The sequence below is a fragment of the Micromesistius poutassou genome (genome assembly GCF_964030765.1).
Source record: "Micromesistius poutassou genome assembly, chromosome: 4".
In the NCBI taxonomy this organism is placed as follows: Eukaryota; Metazoa; Chordata; class Actinopteri; order Gadiformes; family Gadidae; genus Micromesistius; species Micromesistius poutassou.
Genome location: NC_140274.1, coordinates 18,010,642 through 18,029,121, shown reverse-complemented (window position 1 = coordinate 18,029,121; position 18,480 = coordinate 18,010,642). Strand labels below are relative to the sequence as shown.

The window sequence follows — 18,480 nt, the reverse complement described above, 5'->3', positions numbered from 1 at the left end:
CCAGGTTACTTTGAACTACGACCCATTTCGAATTGTTAAGAGTACTTTCAGGACTGAGTACTTCAACCATGGGACAGGGGTGGCCAATGTACTAAAACGGGTAAAACCATTTGTAGTACTGAGCAATGTTAGAGTGGGCTTTGGTTGCATTCAGGTAAACAGTCTGCGGAAAGCAACAATCTCAGAACACATAGTCTATCATCTGGTGACGTTTCCGGTTTTTTATTAGCTTTTTTATCTGTTTATAGAGATCAGCCAAAATGTGGTCTTGACCTGAAACCCCTTTAAACATTTTCAAAACAATGACCGGCGCACAGAAGACAAGGTCATTGCTTGGATATTCGTTATCCGGCTACATGGGAACCCCAGAAATATTGTACTGACTATGTCAGTAGTCGTCAAAATTTAATCAGATGGTTTCCGAGATTGGGGTAAAGGTGACAAAATGTCCCACCCACGCATCTCGGCCATGAATTCAGCACTATGTCTACAAACATACTTATTTTACATTCAATATTCAACATTGCTGGCTAGGCCGAAGCTTGTACTCCTGTTTTAAATATGGAACATAACAAACATTTAAGTTCGCTAAATATCTCAAAACATTCAAAGATAAATTATGTAGCATAATTCTACAGATGATTTATTTATTATCAACTGTAGCAAATATACTAGATGTTCCCTGCTCTCATTGCTATGAATGTTCAGGGACTAAGGGTGTAAGAAGCAGTGAAAAAGAGTGGTCTATTGAAAATCTTGGATGATTAGAGGTGATGATGTAAAAAAAAAAAAAAGATAGCTATCATTATATAATATAGAATGAGAGAGAAAGAAAGGGATGAAATTGGAATTATAAATATAAATATTTATTGGCGTTTACCCAAAAACCTTACCTGCTGGACCAATAAGCTCTTCTACACAAACATACCAGTGTTTGTAAAATTCATGTGTGTTTACAGTACTCATACCACACACACACACACACACACACACACTTCATTAGATTAGATTGAGACCTGGGTTCACTGTGACCCAGTTGGACAGGAGGTCTGACTAATTGAAGCTTTGTGTTTATGACGTGTGATGGTTCTTAAATCGTGTGTCCTCATCTAATAGGCATGGGCCATATTTACATATGATGTTATATTACCAGTAATGGTTGCATTTAGTTCCTCTACCAGCGTGTACTGGCAACACAAAGATAATCACCTGTGGCCAAGGGTGATCTTCATGACCCCATAACCCTCTCCAAAAATACTAGAAATCTAACATTTGATTTACAAGAACATGTATTTTAATATGTTTTAAATTTATGAAATGCTCTATTTAAAAAAAAGAAAAACATTCTTAAGGCTCAAAGGGCTTGAAGATATTAAGGAGAGGTATATTTTGAAGTATGAACTGTACTGATATATACTGTAGGGCACAGGTTTGAGATAAAAATAGATCATTTGTAAGCATGCAATCCATTGATGTAGAGTTAAATAAAGAGAACATTTTGTGGTAAAAAAAAGAGATGTTCCGTACATGCTCATGTTATTATAAGCAGCACTTAAACTGTACAGACCCCTACAGCTGTTGATAAACCCTACGATGTCTAACCCTAACCCGATAGCTGATCCTAATCCTGACACTCACCCTAACCCCATAGCTGATCCTAATCCTGACACTAACCCCACGGCTGATCCGAATCCTGACACTAACCCTACAGCTGATCCTAATCCTGACACTAACCCTACAGCTCATACTAATCCTGGGTTAGGGTAAGGGTTAGGTATAAGGATTAAAAACACCATTGGACATGCCTGTTCAATTCTGTGGGTTATTCAAGAAATATAGTGCTTAATTGGTGAATAACAATGGCGTTTTCCTTGTTGGCTGGCTTAGTGGCCGTTAATCTGTTCTTCTGGTCTGGGCTTGTGACCTCGTAGTCAGTGAAATCGGGGTATTGTAAAATAAATGTAATATGGTCCCCTGGTAGGGGACATATCAGATATTAAACTGATAAGAACAGATTTTGTTTTTGGCAGCTTTATTTATTGTATTCAAGAAAAGATGCAAAACAAAGTAATGTACAAGGATTCATTTCCTGTTTCAATGGCATGATAAAATGAACCAGTGTCCACAAATCATCAGTACAATAACAGTGCTTCTATAAAAATATTCAGATGCCGTTTTTACGTGAAAGACATTAACAATACAGCCATCAAATAACAGTAGTGTATATTTAAAGATAGCCCTACCTTTTTTTGCACGAGGAAACAAAAAAACAGCATTAAAATAAAAGTGCATCAATAAAAGTGATCCCGCCCTGATCAGAGACAGATTTTGCGAAACATTAACAAAATATATCAAATATAAACAGTATAAGTAAGAAATCCCCATTACCGCAGCATATTATACCATATGAACAATACAGATATCAAATAAAAGTGCATTAATAAAGCCACAAACAAATCCACACAGGGATTCACACCATACAACCTGTTTCTAAAATTGGCTTTGTGATGGTGAGGATCTGTCTATTTTTTTTTCCTTCATCGCTAGATCACTAGATATTTGAGGAAGCCCCCCAAAAAAATCGTGTTCGTAAAGATGGTGTGGATAGCAATTTACAAACCACAAAATAGTCTGAATATATTCAAAAATATTTGTGGATCATGGTGCAAGCAATGTGAATCATTGTCTCTGGGTTACGCATGTTCAAGTCTTGCGCATTCACATTTTTATAGATTAACAGTGTTAAATATTGGACAAAAGATGTACAAAGCAAAAGAGCCATGCAATCCACAAATCTGGAAAAAGTGAGTGTTAAAAATTTTTAAGTGTTAAAAATGTGTATTTCTGGATCGTGAAATATCTGTGTGGAGATCACTTTACGAAACACAACAACCAAATATTTATGGATACAGGTACACAAAAAGAGAATCGTCTTCTTTGGGTTACAATAAATATATACATAGATGCAATGTACACAGCCAGATTTCACAGATCAGCTGCGGTACACATTGGACAAAACTCAACAAGATCCACAAATGCGAATGGACAAGTTTGAGTGTAAAATGCTGTTCTGAATGATATTGTGGATAGCAAGTTACAAAGCACAAGTCCAAAATGTTTGTGCATCAGGGTACACACAATTTCTTTTCAGATAATATTGGAAAAAATCCATAAAAAAGAGCCATGCGATCTTTTCAAGTTGGATATTTATTTTTCCACTACTGGATCCTACTTGCAGAATTAATGCAAACGTACTGTTCATGGACACTTTTTAATCATCGTCTTTCAACAGATTTTTATTTTATCTTTCTGATAAAGGCTCCTAAAGGCAGTGAAACATGTTCGTCCATCAATTAATCTGCGTTATGAGTCATTGTGAATGATGAATGAATGAATGAATGAGTGAATGAATGTGTGAAAGCATCCTGGATTTAATACAGACCTTGCCCTCTTTTGACTTATCTGATTTTGTTTCATGGTATAGAATGATGTGCAGTTTCGTAAGTGTAGGAGATTGACTTTCATATGTAGCCCAACCCAGTGTCTGTACATCAAACATGCACACACAAATGTATAACAATCCACTTAACAAGCACACCTCTTATCTGCGCCGCTGCACCCACCTGAAGTCAGTTTGTCAAATGTAGACAGACTCACCTAAATTCCATAGAACCCATGGATACACACCCTCCGAAAACATGATTAGAATATTGACCAATGGGGAAAGGCCCAGCCACTGGTCTGCACAATCAAAACAGTTTAGGGGAATAAATGGTATTTTAAATTATACAACAATATAAATGGTTAGCGACTGCAGTGAAATTATCTTTTTAATTCAGGCTGGCTGTGTTGTTGTACTTCACTGATCCTGATTGCCTGATAAAAATGGTTCTAAATTAGTATGATGTAGCAATGTCCATGCTACCCGCCACCTAGGTGACATTTTCTGGCCTCTTCCAGACAAGGACGTAGGGTGGTGGTGAAAGTCGGTTTATTGTAAGGTTTTTTGAAGACAATAGATACATAATGCTGGTGATCCATGTTGCCATGAAGGATATCTCTCCCTGAGTGTGTGTGGTGATGGCTGGTTTAACCTGTGCACACAGATTTCTCAATGAACAGGTGTGCAACCTCACCCAGCCCCAGAGCCTGATCAGTCTGACATGAGCAGGTGAGGCTGCATAGACCAGCCATCATCCACACACACTCCACATATGCATATAAGTATGTGGAGGTATATAATCTATGTAAGTATTTATCGATCAGGTACTGTGAAGGTAATGATTAACTAAAAGTGTGTAAGTAGATAGACAGCAGTTGAAAGACAACATCAAATGGGAGTATCAAATGCCAGAGGAGTGGCTTACACACACACACACACACACACACACACACACACACACACACACACACACACACACACACACACACACACACACACACACACACACACACACACACACACACACCCTTTTGCTGGTCATTCCACAGCCCAAAGCAAACAGAGCCCAGTATGGGTGAAGGGTTGGTCCCCTCACCCCTCCCCTGGGCGCAGGTATAAAAGCAGCCACACAAAGGTTGCCGTGCGCTCTGCTTGTCCGTCTCAGCAACCGTTACCATGACGTTTGTCGCTCCTCCCGGATACCAGCCCATCTACAGTCCCGTGAGTATCCTCCAAACAGCCAATGAGGTTTTATTTGGTTTTCCGAGGGGTAGTGAGTAAATATTTAGTCTGTAAACAATTCAACTAATGTTTAAACTTGCTTTAACCTTAATAGGAATACTGCATTGATCCTTGACTTGTAGCAATACTAATGCATAAATGCTGATCCTGTGCTAACTATTGTAAATAACTACACTAATACTGCAGTAGCACTAATACTGTACCACTGTCTTCTCCACAGAGAATTCCCTATACAGGGCCGATCCACGGAGGTCTAAGGAATGGAATGTCCATCTACTTCCAGGGACGCGTGGAGGAGCAAACCACCAGGTGAGCTTCCATCGATCCAACTGATTATAATGCAGAGCAAGAAACATAACACAGGATTAAGTTTGAGTTTCTCTGAGCCATCGTGAGCTTTTTGAGCTTTTTTAATTTATCACAACAATATTGATTTTGTGTTAGTTTATTGTTTTACCTAGCAACCATTAAAAATTACTTTTAAACGTAATAGCATGACAATGTATTTTGTTGTCAACAGAGATATTCATCAAGAGCTCACTTTTCATATTAACTATTACTCAAATAAATAGTAGATTATTAAACCCAGATGGTGTTCTGTTGACCCTAGCGGGGAAGGTTTAGCGGACTACATAATTCTTAGTGTGAGACAGTTATATCAGGCCATGAGTAATGTCCCCATTAACATTGTTCACCTGGAACCTCATGCACGCTGCTTCACTATTGTGCTACTTAACTTTGTGTGCACATTACATGTTGTGTGCAAAGGGTGTGATCACACAGTGTTTCCCCTATATGCATTCAGCAGCGGCACACCGCCGCTGCTGGATTGTCAGCACCACTGCAAACAAAAGAATTTGCAAAAAAAAAAATTCATCTTCATCTATTTTTTCTAAGGCTTATGATAAATATCAAAGAAATAGCTGAAAATGAACATAAAAGATGAACTTAGTTTCTGCCAAGTTCAAGGCACATTTGCACAATGATCTGGTCTCAGCAGATACCTTGACTCTGTTGGTCATATTTGAAAGCTCAATCTGTAAATTTTTCCCCAAAAAATCTCACCAGAAGTGACCATTTAAAGGGTTCTTTTAAAAAAAAAACTGGATCACATAATGTGAACACGTTGTACATTTTATAGTTTGAAACTGAGCTGAACCAAACAGTCAAATCCACCCAGTTTGAATATAATATTGATCTAAATTTAGCTCACTTTAACATAAACTAACCCTATTATATTATATAACCGAATAACTAAAATAAACTTAACAAAACTCAAGCAAACGTGACTTAACTAACCTAAACTAACCTAGACTAAACCTAAACAAGACTACACTCAACTAAACCTAAGCTATAAACTGAACTGAACCACACTACACATCAACTAATTACAGAAAACTACACAGCAGCTCAACTACACCTAAACTAAACTACACAACACTACACCAAACTTAAACTGAAAAATAAACTGAACTACACAACACCACACTGCCCCCTCCAGGTTCCATGTGAGCCTGCAGTGCGGGGAGGCAGAGACCAGCGACATAGCACTCTTCTTCAACCCACGCTTCGACGGCTGGGACAAGGTGGTGTTCAACTCCCGCCAGGGGGACAACTGGGACTCTGAGGAACACACCCGGGACATGCCCTTTGTCCTGGGCGAGGCCTTCGAGATGGTCATCATGGTTACCGCCCAGGGATACCAGGTTACACTACACTAGTCCCCTCTCTATACGTGTGTGTGTGTGTGTGTGTGTGTGTGTGTGTGTGTGTGTGTGTGTGTACATGTGAATAAAGGTAACTATGGTCCCCCCCCGGAGATGGTGGGGGGGTGTGCCCAGGTTGGGGCTCCCATGGGCGGGGAGGGATGGGGTGGGTGTGTGGGTGGGGGTGTTGGGTGTTTATAAAAAGTCTATCAGCAGAGTTAACTCAGCTTTCACTGTGGGCGGTCAAATGTATGTAAATAATATCATTACTAACTAGTGATAATGTTGTGTGTCCACAGTTCAAGGTGAATGGGCGAGAGTTCTTCACTCTGCCCCACCGCATCCCTGTGGAGCGTGTCTGTGCCATGAACATCTCTGGGGACGTGGCCATCCAGACCATAAACGTCATTGGGGTAAAGAATTGCCTTAAATCGCCTGAAATCCACATGGGCTGTGGGTGATTGCTGGCTTATAAACTATAAATATTATTTAACGGTTAAAATGATTTATTTTATTTTAAAAGGTAATTACACTACTAACATTTTCACTGGTGCATTTACATAGCAGGTAGATGTCAATTAGTTTGGGGAAGCAGACGCCACACAATGTAAGAATGTTTGGGGCACAAAATATATTGCCCTAACGGTACACAATTTTTTTTTTTCATGGGATAAGTCTGAGATTCTCGCCTGATTGGTTAGAATGGCTCTCCTCCGATTGGTTATGGTTAGAGTTATGGTTTGGGTAAGGATTAACCCTAACCATAATCCTAACCCTAAACTCCCGCAAACAGCTAGGACTAATCGAAACACAAAAGGAGAGCAAAAGGAGACCCTTCTAACCAATCAGAGGCGAGAATCCCAGTCTTATCCTACAAAAAAAAATATTACTAATGCCCGTGTCACACTGTCCCGAAATTGACACCTGATGGACACACGATAAAGGAAATGTTCAAATTCGGTTCTGATCGTAAAAACATCCGGCCATTCGTGAGGGCATCTAAAGCCGTCGTATGACTGTCGTATGACCATGCCAAAATCTTTGGCATGCCAAAGATTTGCCAAAGAACCTTGCGAAGGTTCATTTTCGTATTGAATTTGTGTGTCCATTTTGCCCTTCGTAAGGCCATTGTGATGGCATCTTTTCAAGTCATGTCATGTTTGTGTGATCATCTGCGCCATCGCCTCACGAAAACAATGCGAAGGAAACAAGAAGCTGCCTGATTGTCTTAGGAAGGCACCACGACTACGTGAAGCCCTCGCAATGCCGTTGTGTAGCAGTCGTATTAGAGTTCGATGAGGACATACGACAGAAGAAGAAGAAGAGTTCGATGACATCGAGATGGAACCACGGTGTCGGCGAAGACAGCCGAATTTGAGTAGCTCAAGCGTTTTCGATGTGTCATGGTAACGTGGACATATAAAAGGCCAGCCTCAGAGCATCTTCCTCAGTCAGTCCTGAGCAACTCTACAGAGCAGAGGCGTGTGTAACTCCCAAAGCTTCAATCACAATTAATCACAATTAAGTTCCTGGTTATTTGGCCTATATCAAAATGATTATATAGATATTGTCTCAATATGACACTGCGCTGCCCGAAGACTCTGCATAAATCGAGTGAAAGCCACCCAAAGGAGATCCTTTCGATGTTTTGGTGCGGATTTCATTTTGATCATGGATGACAGGTCGGATCTGGTGCTCAACTTTGCACATGCGGGTCTCAAAAAATGGATATGATTCATAAATAAACAAGTCAGACACCTTTAACAGAAAATCAATAGCCTCATTTGAACTGCTGCGACAAATATATTATATATCAATTATATCAATTATTTAGATATGATAGATGATATCTAAATATCAGATAGATGATTATATGAAGGTGTTATACCAACGGAAGGTCACGTGACGCCTTCGTGACCTAGTTCACTTGCTTCGGCTGTTGACCAAGTTCGGGGCCATCTTCGTGTGAAATTCCAAATTCCGCATTCATGTGTTTATCTGGTGTCAATTTCGGGACAGTGTGACACGGGCATAACGGTACGAGCATAGCTCTTCCCCTCCAATGTCAAAGACGTCGTCAATTTTACTACCGACTTCAAAACACTCAGAGTTTCCGGGAGTATCGGAGGTTCGGACCTTAAGCTCGGAGGAAAGTGGTTTGAACACTCTGTTGGGTCTGAGTTTTCGCTCGCGAGTTTCGTGTGGAAGTAATGGTGTGTTCCAGATGCCTCGGACACCAGCGAGGTCCATGTGGGGAAATCTCCCAACTTTCTTGCTGCATTTCTCGGAGGCACGCCCCCTTTTGGTCGTGCCCCCTCGGAATTCTGAGAGTAGACCGAGCTCAGTGATGACGCTCTCAACAAAAATTTTCATTTTAATGTAGATTTTAAATGCTCTTAAACACTTGCTTACATTGCTACTTTATTCCTGTCACCAATGTATGCATTGCACGGCCTTGCTATGCGTGCAATACAATGTAAAGTTCTGTTGGACGGACGCGTGTTTTTTTATTTTTTTTTGCTGTGAGAAATTGGATGTGTGGCGTGTGCGCGTGTGTAGACAGGCAAAAACGTGTGTCACACGGTGAAACCGTGAGAGTTGGCAGCTCTGCCATAACCCCTAAACCTAACCCTAACCATAGCAGCTAATATCAAGCCAGTAAAAGCGCATGACGGACCAACAGAAATAGAGGCGGGCGTGTCTTTTCAGAATATTGGCGTGGCCATAGTAGGATTAAAAATGTCGCGAACCAGGAGCCTCGGAGGCGGGACTTATTCTTCAGAGTTCGCGCCATAAGAATGCGCCATAAGAGCTTCCGAACCTCTGATTGTTTTGAAGGCAGCAACACACATGACAAAGGAGCCATGTCGTCACCACTAGAAAGATTCGATTCTCTCCTTTGAATCTATCATAACCATTGCTAGCTATAGCATAGACAATTCCAAACAGAATAAGAAGCATGGAACAAACTGACTTACTACTTTTATGTATTTCAACTGCACAGGCATATCAAGTGATATTTATCGTATTGAAGCTGAGACAACACTAATTCCAACAGTCAAACAATATCACTGACTAAAACTCGCCGAACTAAACTCAGAGGCAAGAAACAATCAAGAATAAACTTCCCTTTTCTAGTTACAAGTCTAACCAAAGATTATGTCTTACCTTTGTTGTTTTTGTCATCAAAGTTCTGTTAGCGGGTCATACAAAATACATAAACGGGTAATCTAAGGTCTAGGCACTATTTTGCAACGAAACCTGGCGTTTCCAAATCCATTTTTAGTAGCTAAGAGAGGGCTTCAGAAGAAATAGGTAAATTGCCTAAAATCAATTCACATGTAATTGATCGCCATCTGATGGCCATACGGTGCAATTGCTATTGATTGGCTTGGTAGGTTGGTAATTTCATTATATTTGCCCAGTCCTTTAAATGGAGGGTTTAAATATCAATTTTTTATGTCATCAAGTAAAGAGTGTCAATTTTGAATTGTATTTATGTTTTTATTTGGATATTTTGCCCAAAACAACATCTACTTAAACCTCTATATCGTTGAGCTGCTTTACTTTATTGATATCGAATAATGACCCAGGTACTCATAAGATGTTGTGATATGGCCCTATAGTACTGTAGGGCTACCAACTGCTAATGCACTAGGTGTTATTCACTCTAAAACATTTATTTTCAGGCTGAAAAAAAATCTTCCACTGCTGTATTCCAGCTTTATTCACTCTAACCAAACCGTATCCACCTTAATTATTTCACTAGCACAAACATCTCACAGTCAACTTTCCTTTGGTAACAAGATGATGCATTATAGGCCTTGCAGTTGTGGAGATATACTCTATATACTTTCAGTATGTTATTTTATTTTTTACAAGAAAAATCTGAAATAGAAAGTGGATTAAAAGTGGATCGCAGGCTAAAGGTTATTAACCATAGATAATGATGAGAATGATTTGATCTCTAACTTCTGGTTGCTGACTGTACACCTGTGTTTCCAGGGCGGAATGGGAGGCAACATGGGAGGGGTAAGCATCCTGCATTAGTGACATCATCAAAACCTTGAGTGTGCACTCATCATAACCTCAATAAAGTGAAGGCTGATGTGATGGCTGAGGCAGTTTTTTCCTGTTGAGTGATTTAGTTCTAAAATATGCCAACCGTCAGTGCTTAACTTTAATGCAAACCTTCATTTCTAACCTTTAGTGCTAACCTTGTATGCTAACATTCAGTACTAACCTTAGATGCTACCCTCCAGTGGTAATCTTAAATGCTAACCTTCAGTCCTAACTTTAGTGGTTGTTCTTCAGTGTTAATCTCAGGCACCAAACTTCCGAGCTAACAAGAGACCCAAACTTGCATTGCTAAGCTCTAATGCAAACCTTGGGTGCTTAACTTCAACAGCCATTTTCCCCCCCTAACTCTGTCTCCTCCTCCCAGGGTGGGTACCCTGGTGGTCAGGGCGGGTACCCTGGTGGTCAGGGAGGGTACCCTGGTGGTCAGGGCGGGTACCCTGGTGGTCAGGGTGGGTACCCTGGTGGTCAGGGCGGGTACCCGGGAGGACAGGGTGGAGGAATGGGGGTAAGCCTCAGCATAACGTAGTGTTTTGTGGGAGCCTATTTGACTTCAATCACTCGTGTGTTTGAGACCGTTCTTTACTATGTTCCTACAGGGTGGTTACCCGGGTGGTGCGGGTGGATACCCTGGAGGTCAGGGTGGGTACCCGGGTGGTGAGGGTGGATACCCAGGTGGTCAGGGGGGGTACCCCGGAGGTCAAGGAGGGATGGGGGTGAGTACTGGAAGTTAATCTTCACCATAGCTAACTAATTACTGATTTGATGTCATCTTAATTGGGAACCTTTTTGAGCCTCACCGGTCTTCTGTCTGTTCCTGGTAGGGTGGAGAATTCCCGGGATCTCACCTGCCGGTGAGCACTTATGCACACACACACACGCACGCACGCTCGCACGCACGGACGTGTTTACTTAAAGAATACACTTCTCTCAGAAAGTGAAGTCATTTGGTTATGCACGTACTGTGTTTTTATATTGACTTGTGTTCTGTGGTTGTGATTTCAGGGTATGGGTGGCCAACCAGAGTACAATCCTGTAAGTACTCATTAATATAATAATCATATGTTATAATATTTAAAACACAAGTGCCTCACCACCTACCATCAAAGAGGGCTGAACCAGGTTGGGATTAGATTACAGATTAGGTGATAGGTCTTAAACTATGAATGAGTTTAGGTAAGGGGTTAGTCTGTGCTAGGGAGACCTCTTTAGTGGTGTCTGAGTCCAGCCTGGTCCCCACAAGACCGTGATCCAGGGTTAGGGTCTGGGGTCAGCTGATAGTGTGACAGGTTTGGGATTTAGGGTCATGCTAGGTACGTTTAGGTGTGTTTATTGTCTGTGTCCAGACTGTTCCCTTCAACACCCTGATCCATGGTTAGAGGCGATGGGGTTTGGGTTATGTCAGAGTTAAGGTGTGTTACAGTGTATTTTTCTGTGTTCAGACTATTCCCTTCAACACCATAATCCCAGGAGGGATGTCCCCGAAGAGGACCATCATCATCAGAGGAATGATACCCTACGGAGGAGACAGGTGTGTGTGTGTGTGTGTGTGTGTGTGTGTGTGTCCCATTACCCTCTGGGACGTTGTGACTCGGCCACTGAATCTGCTCCACTTGACAGGTTGAGCATCAACCTGAAGGCGAGCCGGTCGAGAGACATTGCATTCCACTTGAACCCCCGCCTGAGAGAGGGCGTCGTGGTGAGGAACTCCATGATGGAAGGCAACTGGGGCCCGGAGGAGAGGGAGCTGTCTGTCAACCCCTTCATGGAGGGACAGTACTTTGACGTAAGGCTAAAGACTTCTTTACATTCAATCATTAAAGTGGATTTAGTTTTTGTCATTCAAAAAGATCACAAGTGAGACTGAGAACGATCAATGGGTAAGCACAACATCGTTTAAAAAACAAGTGTGGTAGCCATAGAAATCAGAAATACAAGTAATGTAATTATTTAAAAGTCTAATAGCTTCAAGTCTAGTCTATAGGTCTCCTCGTGTCTATTGGGGCGCCCTAGAATAGCTTTGTTAATGTAAGTTGTACAGACCTGGAAAAGTAAATATTTACCATTTAACACTATTTAGCAGATGCATTGATGAACCAACTTGCAGTGAGCATAGATCTATCTTTTCCTTTCCTTTTCCATATATATATATATATATGTTTCTATAACTATATCTATATATATATCACCAGGTGTGATGTTGATTTCCATCGGTCATCTATGATAGATCCATCCTACGTCTGGGTTTGGGGCTTTTGAATAAACCCTTTAATAAGAAGGACCCTAGTTCTGACCCTGCTCTCCATTTGGAATTTGTTTCCAGATGTCAATTCGCTGCGGGAACCAACGGTTCAAGGTGTTTGTCAACGGCCAGCATCTGTTCGACTTCGCCCACCGGCTGCAGCCCTTCACCCAGGTGGACATGCTGGAGATCGAGGGAGACGTGCAGATCTCCTACATCCACTTCTGAGGACACACCCACTGAAACATAGCACGCACAAGGGTCTATGATTGGTCGCTTGTGTGTTTGTGGTGGATTTGAGAGCGAGGTGTCCCTGGAGAAGTGTAAGGACTGGTTAACGCGTTGCTGATCAACCGACCATCCCTCGGATCAATAGGATAGAAACGCAAATGTAATGTGTCAACACTGTAACCTCATGGCCTGAACGCTGTAATATTCGTATTATGTCTGATATTTACCATTTAGTTTGATGCCAACGATTTTAAAACACAAATGCAGAGGGCCATTACAGGAACAAACACATTTATTTTGTATACAAAATACTGTAGGTATAAAAAAAGAAATCTGTGTACAAATCAAGGCAGTGACATCATTGGCCATCATAGTACACTCTGCTTCCAGTTCTGCATACTTGTACGCAAAACCTGGAGTAGGTCACATGGTTCACCCAAACTGCTGTACTACAAAATAGTCTCTGTAAAAGGCACTTTGTACATTTTGTTTTTACAAGTTGTAATTGATTTCTGCCAATAAAGTATGACATGGAGGATAGTAGTGGAGGAAGAATAGAAGAATGTAACTTTTTATGATATCATGTAAGCTTTCCACTTCTTGTGGGCCGATGTATTTCATACACTTGATAAAAAATATTTCCATCTTCATTTTTTAAGCCGAAATATGTTGGTCCCGACAAAGCCAGGGTCAAATTCTCACTATTGGTCCGTCTATCGTTCAGATACAGTTAGACTAATGTTTTATTAAACAGTACAGTACCCTAGATAAAACAGGAAGGAAATTTACACTATATTATGGATACAATTTACATTGTGTTGGCCAGAATAGGCTTTTGTAAACCACTTGTGGAACTAAGTACCTAGAAAACCAGACACTCCTTGACACACTCCGAAACAGTAAGGAAAGCATGCTAGGTACGCCAGGAAAAAGGCCACGCCCATCCTCGTAAAAACAGGCATTAACACGAGCAAAAGAATAAGTGCATGTGCGCCGGCCAATCACAGTGGGTGAATCTTCCTAAGGCAGAGCGTGGCCTGGACGTGTAGTCGGTCTCTCACTGAACCGTCTGTGTTCACAGCACTGGGTTAAACAGTAACACAGAGTCTCTGTCTCAGTGGAAAGCACCGGGCCGACCGAGGTTGTGGGATCTGACTCATGTCCCCCCTTCGGCCCACGCATTCAGTCATGGAAAACCCTCCATGTGTCCAACTACAGTACAACGCCCCTGTGATCCACAGGCACGGACTACCGCCATGGCCTGTGGTAGGCCTATTCCACAAGAGTATTGAAGGCAGAATAGTCGCGACAGGTTTTTTTTTTTTTACAAATCAACCATGTCAGTAGAAAAATAAGTTTCACAAAAATACAAAAACAATATAAACAAAGTTACAGAAATTGTTTACATTAGTGCAAAGTTGGGTGTAAAAAAAATACATAAACCGACAAACATTGACATACACTAAATTATTATTAACACTGTCAATTTGCTGTAACATTTGAAACCCACGCAAGTATTATTTGACTGAATACAATCAGGTGGTATGCATTCAGGATCGTACACACTGCATCTCTCTAAGTCCGCGGAAGAAATGAAGGCACCTTTTCCCAAGGACACTTGAGCAAGGCAGCTGCTTTCTTGAAGATGCTCTGACTGTGGTCGTACCGGCCCATCCCAGCCTTGGGGCTGGGATGCCATACCACCAGGGCTTTACTGGAAATACCACACCACGTCCCCGTCGGTCTACTTGCCATTATACGTGCTCTGCCGGGCGCGTTGATGAACCGTTGGTGAAAGGGTTCTGGTTAATAATTACAAAGAATGTCATAATTGATGAGTGAAAGAGGCGAGTGGACAGTCAAGTCTAGCGTTCGCCATCTAGAATTGAAGAGTTGCATATTTTTTTCGCTTGGACGGAAACACTGGCAGAGCCGCATCGCTCCCATTGATTATTACGGCGGCATTTTCCAGCCACATTTTATTAAACAAGACACTTCATGGCTCTGGTGGAGCTGAGGAGTTAAGGTTAGAAGATCAGAGCCGTACAAAGTCGAAGTACTAAGGCTGCTGAGTTAAGAGTAAAGGAAGAAGAGGAATCTTAAGCCAGAGACAGTGATCGTCATGAACAATTTACTCAACTCTATCGAGCCGTGAGTACAAACGCTCAAAGCTGCTGAGGCCATGCATGGCTCAATGGCAATGGGACGTTTTTCTTTTTGTTACAAATAAAATTAAATCTTAGACTTGACCTTTAACAGAATAGACTTGAAATAGTTACTTTCTAACATGAAGTCGGAAATATATATAGGGTGTTGCAATTAACATATTCACCCAAGTAAATAAGAAAAAAAAACCCTTCTGTAATTTTCCCTTTTCTTCTCTTCTCCCTCATTTATTCTTTCCTTGCTGTTCTCATGTCCTCAGTGTACGAGACGTGTGAATTCCCCGCTGGAAGAAATCGGTCCTCTAACTCGGGAAGGCAGTGTAAGCTCCTGAGGTCGTCGAGTGTTTTGTACGAACGCGTGGGTGTTGGCAGTGTGTGAGCTGGTTCCACGGAAACATCGGATCACCTAGTCGGATCAACGCAAGCGTGTTGCATCCAAGTCAGTGATGAAGAGTGGTGGCACATTATTTCTCTCATGAGGAAGACCACGACGACGGTGGCGCTGGTGGAAGGGGTTGGCTTTGTCTTTGATTGTGCGGCAGTGCAGATGACAGTCGCCATCTTTAGTCTGAATGGCATGGCGTTGAGGATTGCGGTAACGTTTCGTGTTTTTCGTGGTACAGCCATCGTTTAGGGTAAATCATACCTCTCGCTTTGATATGTGCTTGTCTCGGTCAGGGGAGGAATAAGACCCCCGATCTCCCAATACCTTGGAATGCCCCAAGAGTGCGTGTATGCGTGTGTGTGTGTGTGTGCAAACTGTAGGGAGAACACCAAGCGGAGTGAGGTCACCAACCAGGCAAGCAGCGTGACTGGTGTGCTGCTCTCTGATGATTGGCTGAGGAGCTTGTACACATCAGCTCGTGTTCAGTCTCTCTCTCTGTCAGTCAGTCAGTCTCTCTCTCTCTCTCTCTCTCTCCGGCTCTCTCCCTCCCTCTCTAGTCTCTGAACACCAGCAGGGGGGGTTGAGGGGGCTGCTGTCACTCCCACGGCACCTTCCTGGAGCTCAGCGCCTCTCTGTCCTCCAGCACTTCCCGCGTCGGGGTGGAGGCCTGGGTGGGCGGGGTGGGCGTGGGCCGGCAGGACGCGTGGTAGGGCAGGGTGGCGGTGGACGAGGACACGCCCATGTCCAGGCTCTCCAGGGAGTCGGCGAGGCCGCGGACGGGCTCGTGCTGGGGGCAGAGCACGTAGCGGTTGTTGTGGTGCACCTCCACCGTGGTCACCGAGTCCAGGCCCTTCAGGCCCAGGGGACCTCCGCCTCCGCCTCCACCTCCACCTCCACCTCCACCCCCCGCGGGGTCCCGACCCCCGACGGCCCCCAGCTCCACGGAGGAGGACTCGTCCATGTTGACGTAGAGGATCTCGTCGGGGTCCTGGGGGTCCGGCAGGTCGTCCAGGGCCTTTTCCAGCTCCCAGCGCATGTCCTCGAAGCCGGGCCGGTCCTTGGGGCTCAGCAGCCAGCAGGAGAACATCAGGGAGTAGCTGGGGGGACACGGGGGGGGGGGGGAGGTCAGCCACTAGCAGCATCATAGTGTGTCAGGCTGTCCAAGGCTGATCAGTAGCAGTGCAATGTGTTGTGTTCATACATATCTGCAGCTAGAATGTAAGCATGTTTTTCTTTGAACAAAATATAATAGCAAAGTAAAAAAAACTATTTGGAAAAATATATATGAATTAATTAATATCGTAAACATGGTAAATACCAAGGCTCATTACCACATTTATATTTCTCCAATTGGTTTCATATGATGCGATATATATAACACATCAAGGAAAGGTTTTTATCATTGTACCCACAAGGTGTGTGGTGATCATTCCGAGCCATTGCAAAGATCGATTGACTGGTGATGTCTTAAGTGGGTGATAGACAGATCAGCTCCCCAGTGGTCAACTACCCTCGACTACTGTCCTGCAACTCACATGCTGTCCAGGCAGTCCGGGGGCTGTTTGAGGCGGTTCCCCTGCCTCAGGTAGTCGTAGATCTCACTGTTCTCTACTCCCGGGTAGGGCGTCTGGCCGCGCGTGGCGATCTCCCACATGGTGACACCGAATGACCACTGGGCGACAAAAGCGAAACAGACAGTCGGTAAATACAGGACGAAAGGAACATGGAACAAAGGAGGGAGAGAGAAGAGAGGGGGAGGTTGGCGAGGAGAGACGTCCTTTTGTTTTCATTGTTATTACTTATTTTGTATCTTATATTACCTATTGCATGCCTTTTGAGCCTTTTTAGAGGGATATATATGAGAGATTAAAGAGAAAAAGACAGAGTGACCCAAAGGACAAACGTCAGTCACACTGCTGCACAACTATCCCACTCTTGAGAAAGCACACACACTTTGTTGAAGTTACATTAGCGTGTTTGCCTACACCATCAAAGCCTCTCTACAGCGTGATTCATATAGTAACTGCATTGTGACGCCCGTGAGGCTGTGTCAACACAGAGAGAGATGAAAACAAATCACTCATATGAGTGACCGTTATGATTACATTTTGCACTAAGGCCGTTTGAGTTGTCAAACATAATGGATGTAGTGATCCACAAGATAATCCGTACTGGCTCGACATAGGTTCTTTACTAAGGGAAGTCATGGAGTCTTTGCTTCGTCCATCAAACAAAGCTATCACCACTGATACAGACATTCTTTTAATGTTGGCTTCACACATGTTCTGCCATGAGCCAACTACTACTACCGCTCCACTAACACCCCACACGTATACAGAAGACACACTGACCACATCGCTCTTGGTGGTGTAGACGCGGTCCGCCAGGCTCTCGATGGCAATCCACTTGACGGGCATCTTTGAGATGCGGCCCTGGCGATAGTAATCTCCGTTGTAGATCTTCTTGGACAGACCGAAGTCGGCCACACACACGTTCATGTTCTCATTCAGCCTGGGTGGAGGAGGGAGGAGAAGGTGAGACACACAACTCAGGTAGAACACACACACACACACGTTCATGAGTTCATTCAGTCTGGGTGGAGCGGGAAGAAGAAGGTGAGACACAACAGTGTCGCCATTAAACAAGATCTCCACCTCATCGAGCAAACAGCACGCATACACGTTCACAAACCGCCTCGTCGTACATTGGAAACAACCAACGCAACAAAGAACGCTGTCATCGTTCACGACCGAAATCGGTGAGATGATGCTAGCGTTTCTCAACAAGAATTAAAGCCCGGCAATTATTTGGCTTTCGCTTCTACCGAGCCGATCGGACGCCACCACACGGAGCACCTTCCAATCGACGGTTGTACGTCAGCGTTTCCCATGAGTTAGAATCCCAGAGTCAGCATCGACACAAAGAAGAGAATGTCCAAAGCAGAAGAAGACGGAGGAACTGAGAGGGTTGTAAAGCAGAAGGAAGGGAAC

At 43.1% G+C, this 18,480-nt stretch overlaps 2 protein-coding genes and 1 pseudogene across 3 annotated transcripts in view; 1 reads left to right on the top strand and 2 right to left on the bottom strand.

The window, feature by feature from the left end:
- Positions 1-1,940: 1,940 nt before the first annotated feature.
- On the bottom strand, positions 1,941-2,057 carry LOC311342685 (U2 spliceosomal RNA; annotated as a pseudogene). Its single transcript has one exon.
- Positions 2,058-4,583: 2,526 nt separating this feature from the next.
- On the top strand, positions 4,584-12,949 carry LOC311342626 (galectin-4-like). The gene is given in 13 exon segments (XM_084467486.1): positions 4,584-4,663; positions 4,905-4,993; positions 6,186-6,390; positions 6,690-6,803; positions 10,396-10,422; positions 10,835-10,967; positions 10,970-10,992; positions 11,067-11,183; positions 11,292-11,321; positions 11,473-11,502; positions 11,910-11,998; positions 12,088-12,253; positions 12,791-12,949. Coding segments are annotated over 13 exon segments (1,215 nt in total). The 5' UTR covers positions 4,584-4,618; the 3' UTR covers positions 12,938-12,949.
- Positions 12,950-16,082: 3,133 nt separating this feature from the next.
- axl (AXL receptor tyrosine kinase) overlaps positions 16,083-18,480 on the bottom strand; it is a 31,166-nt gene continuing 28,768 nt past the window's right edge. Inside the window, exons 18-20 of the mRNA XM_084467485.1 lie at positions 17,842-18,001; positions 17,026-17,162; positions 16,083-16,587 (exon numbers count right to left, since the gene is read on the bottom strand). Of these exons, the coding sequence (XP_084323611.1) occupies positions 16,086-16,587; positions 17,026-17,162; positions 17,842-18,001 (799 nt within the window). The 3' untranslated portion in view covers positions 16,083-16,085. The remainder of the gene's footprint in view (positions 16,588-17,025; positions 17,163-17,841; positions 18,002-18,480) is intronic.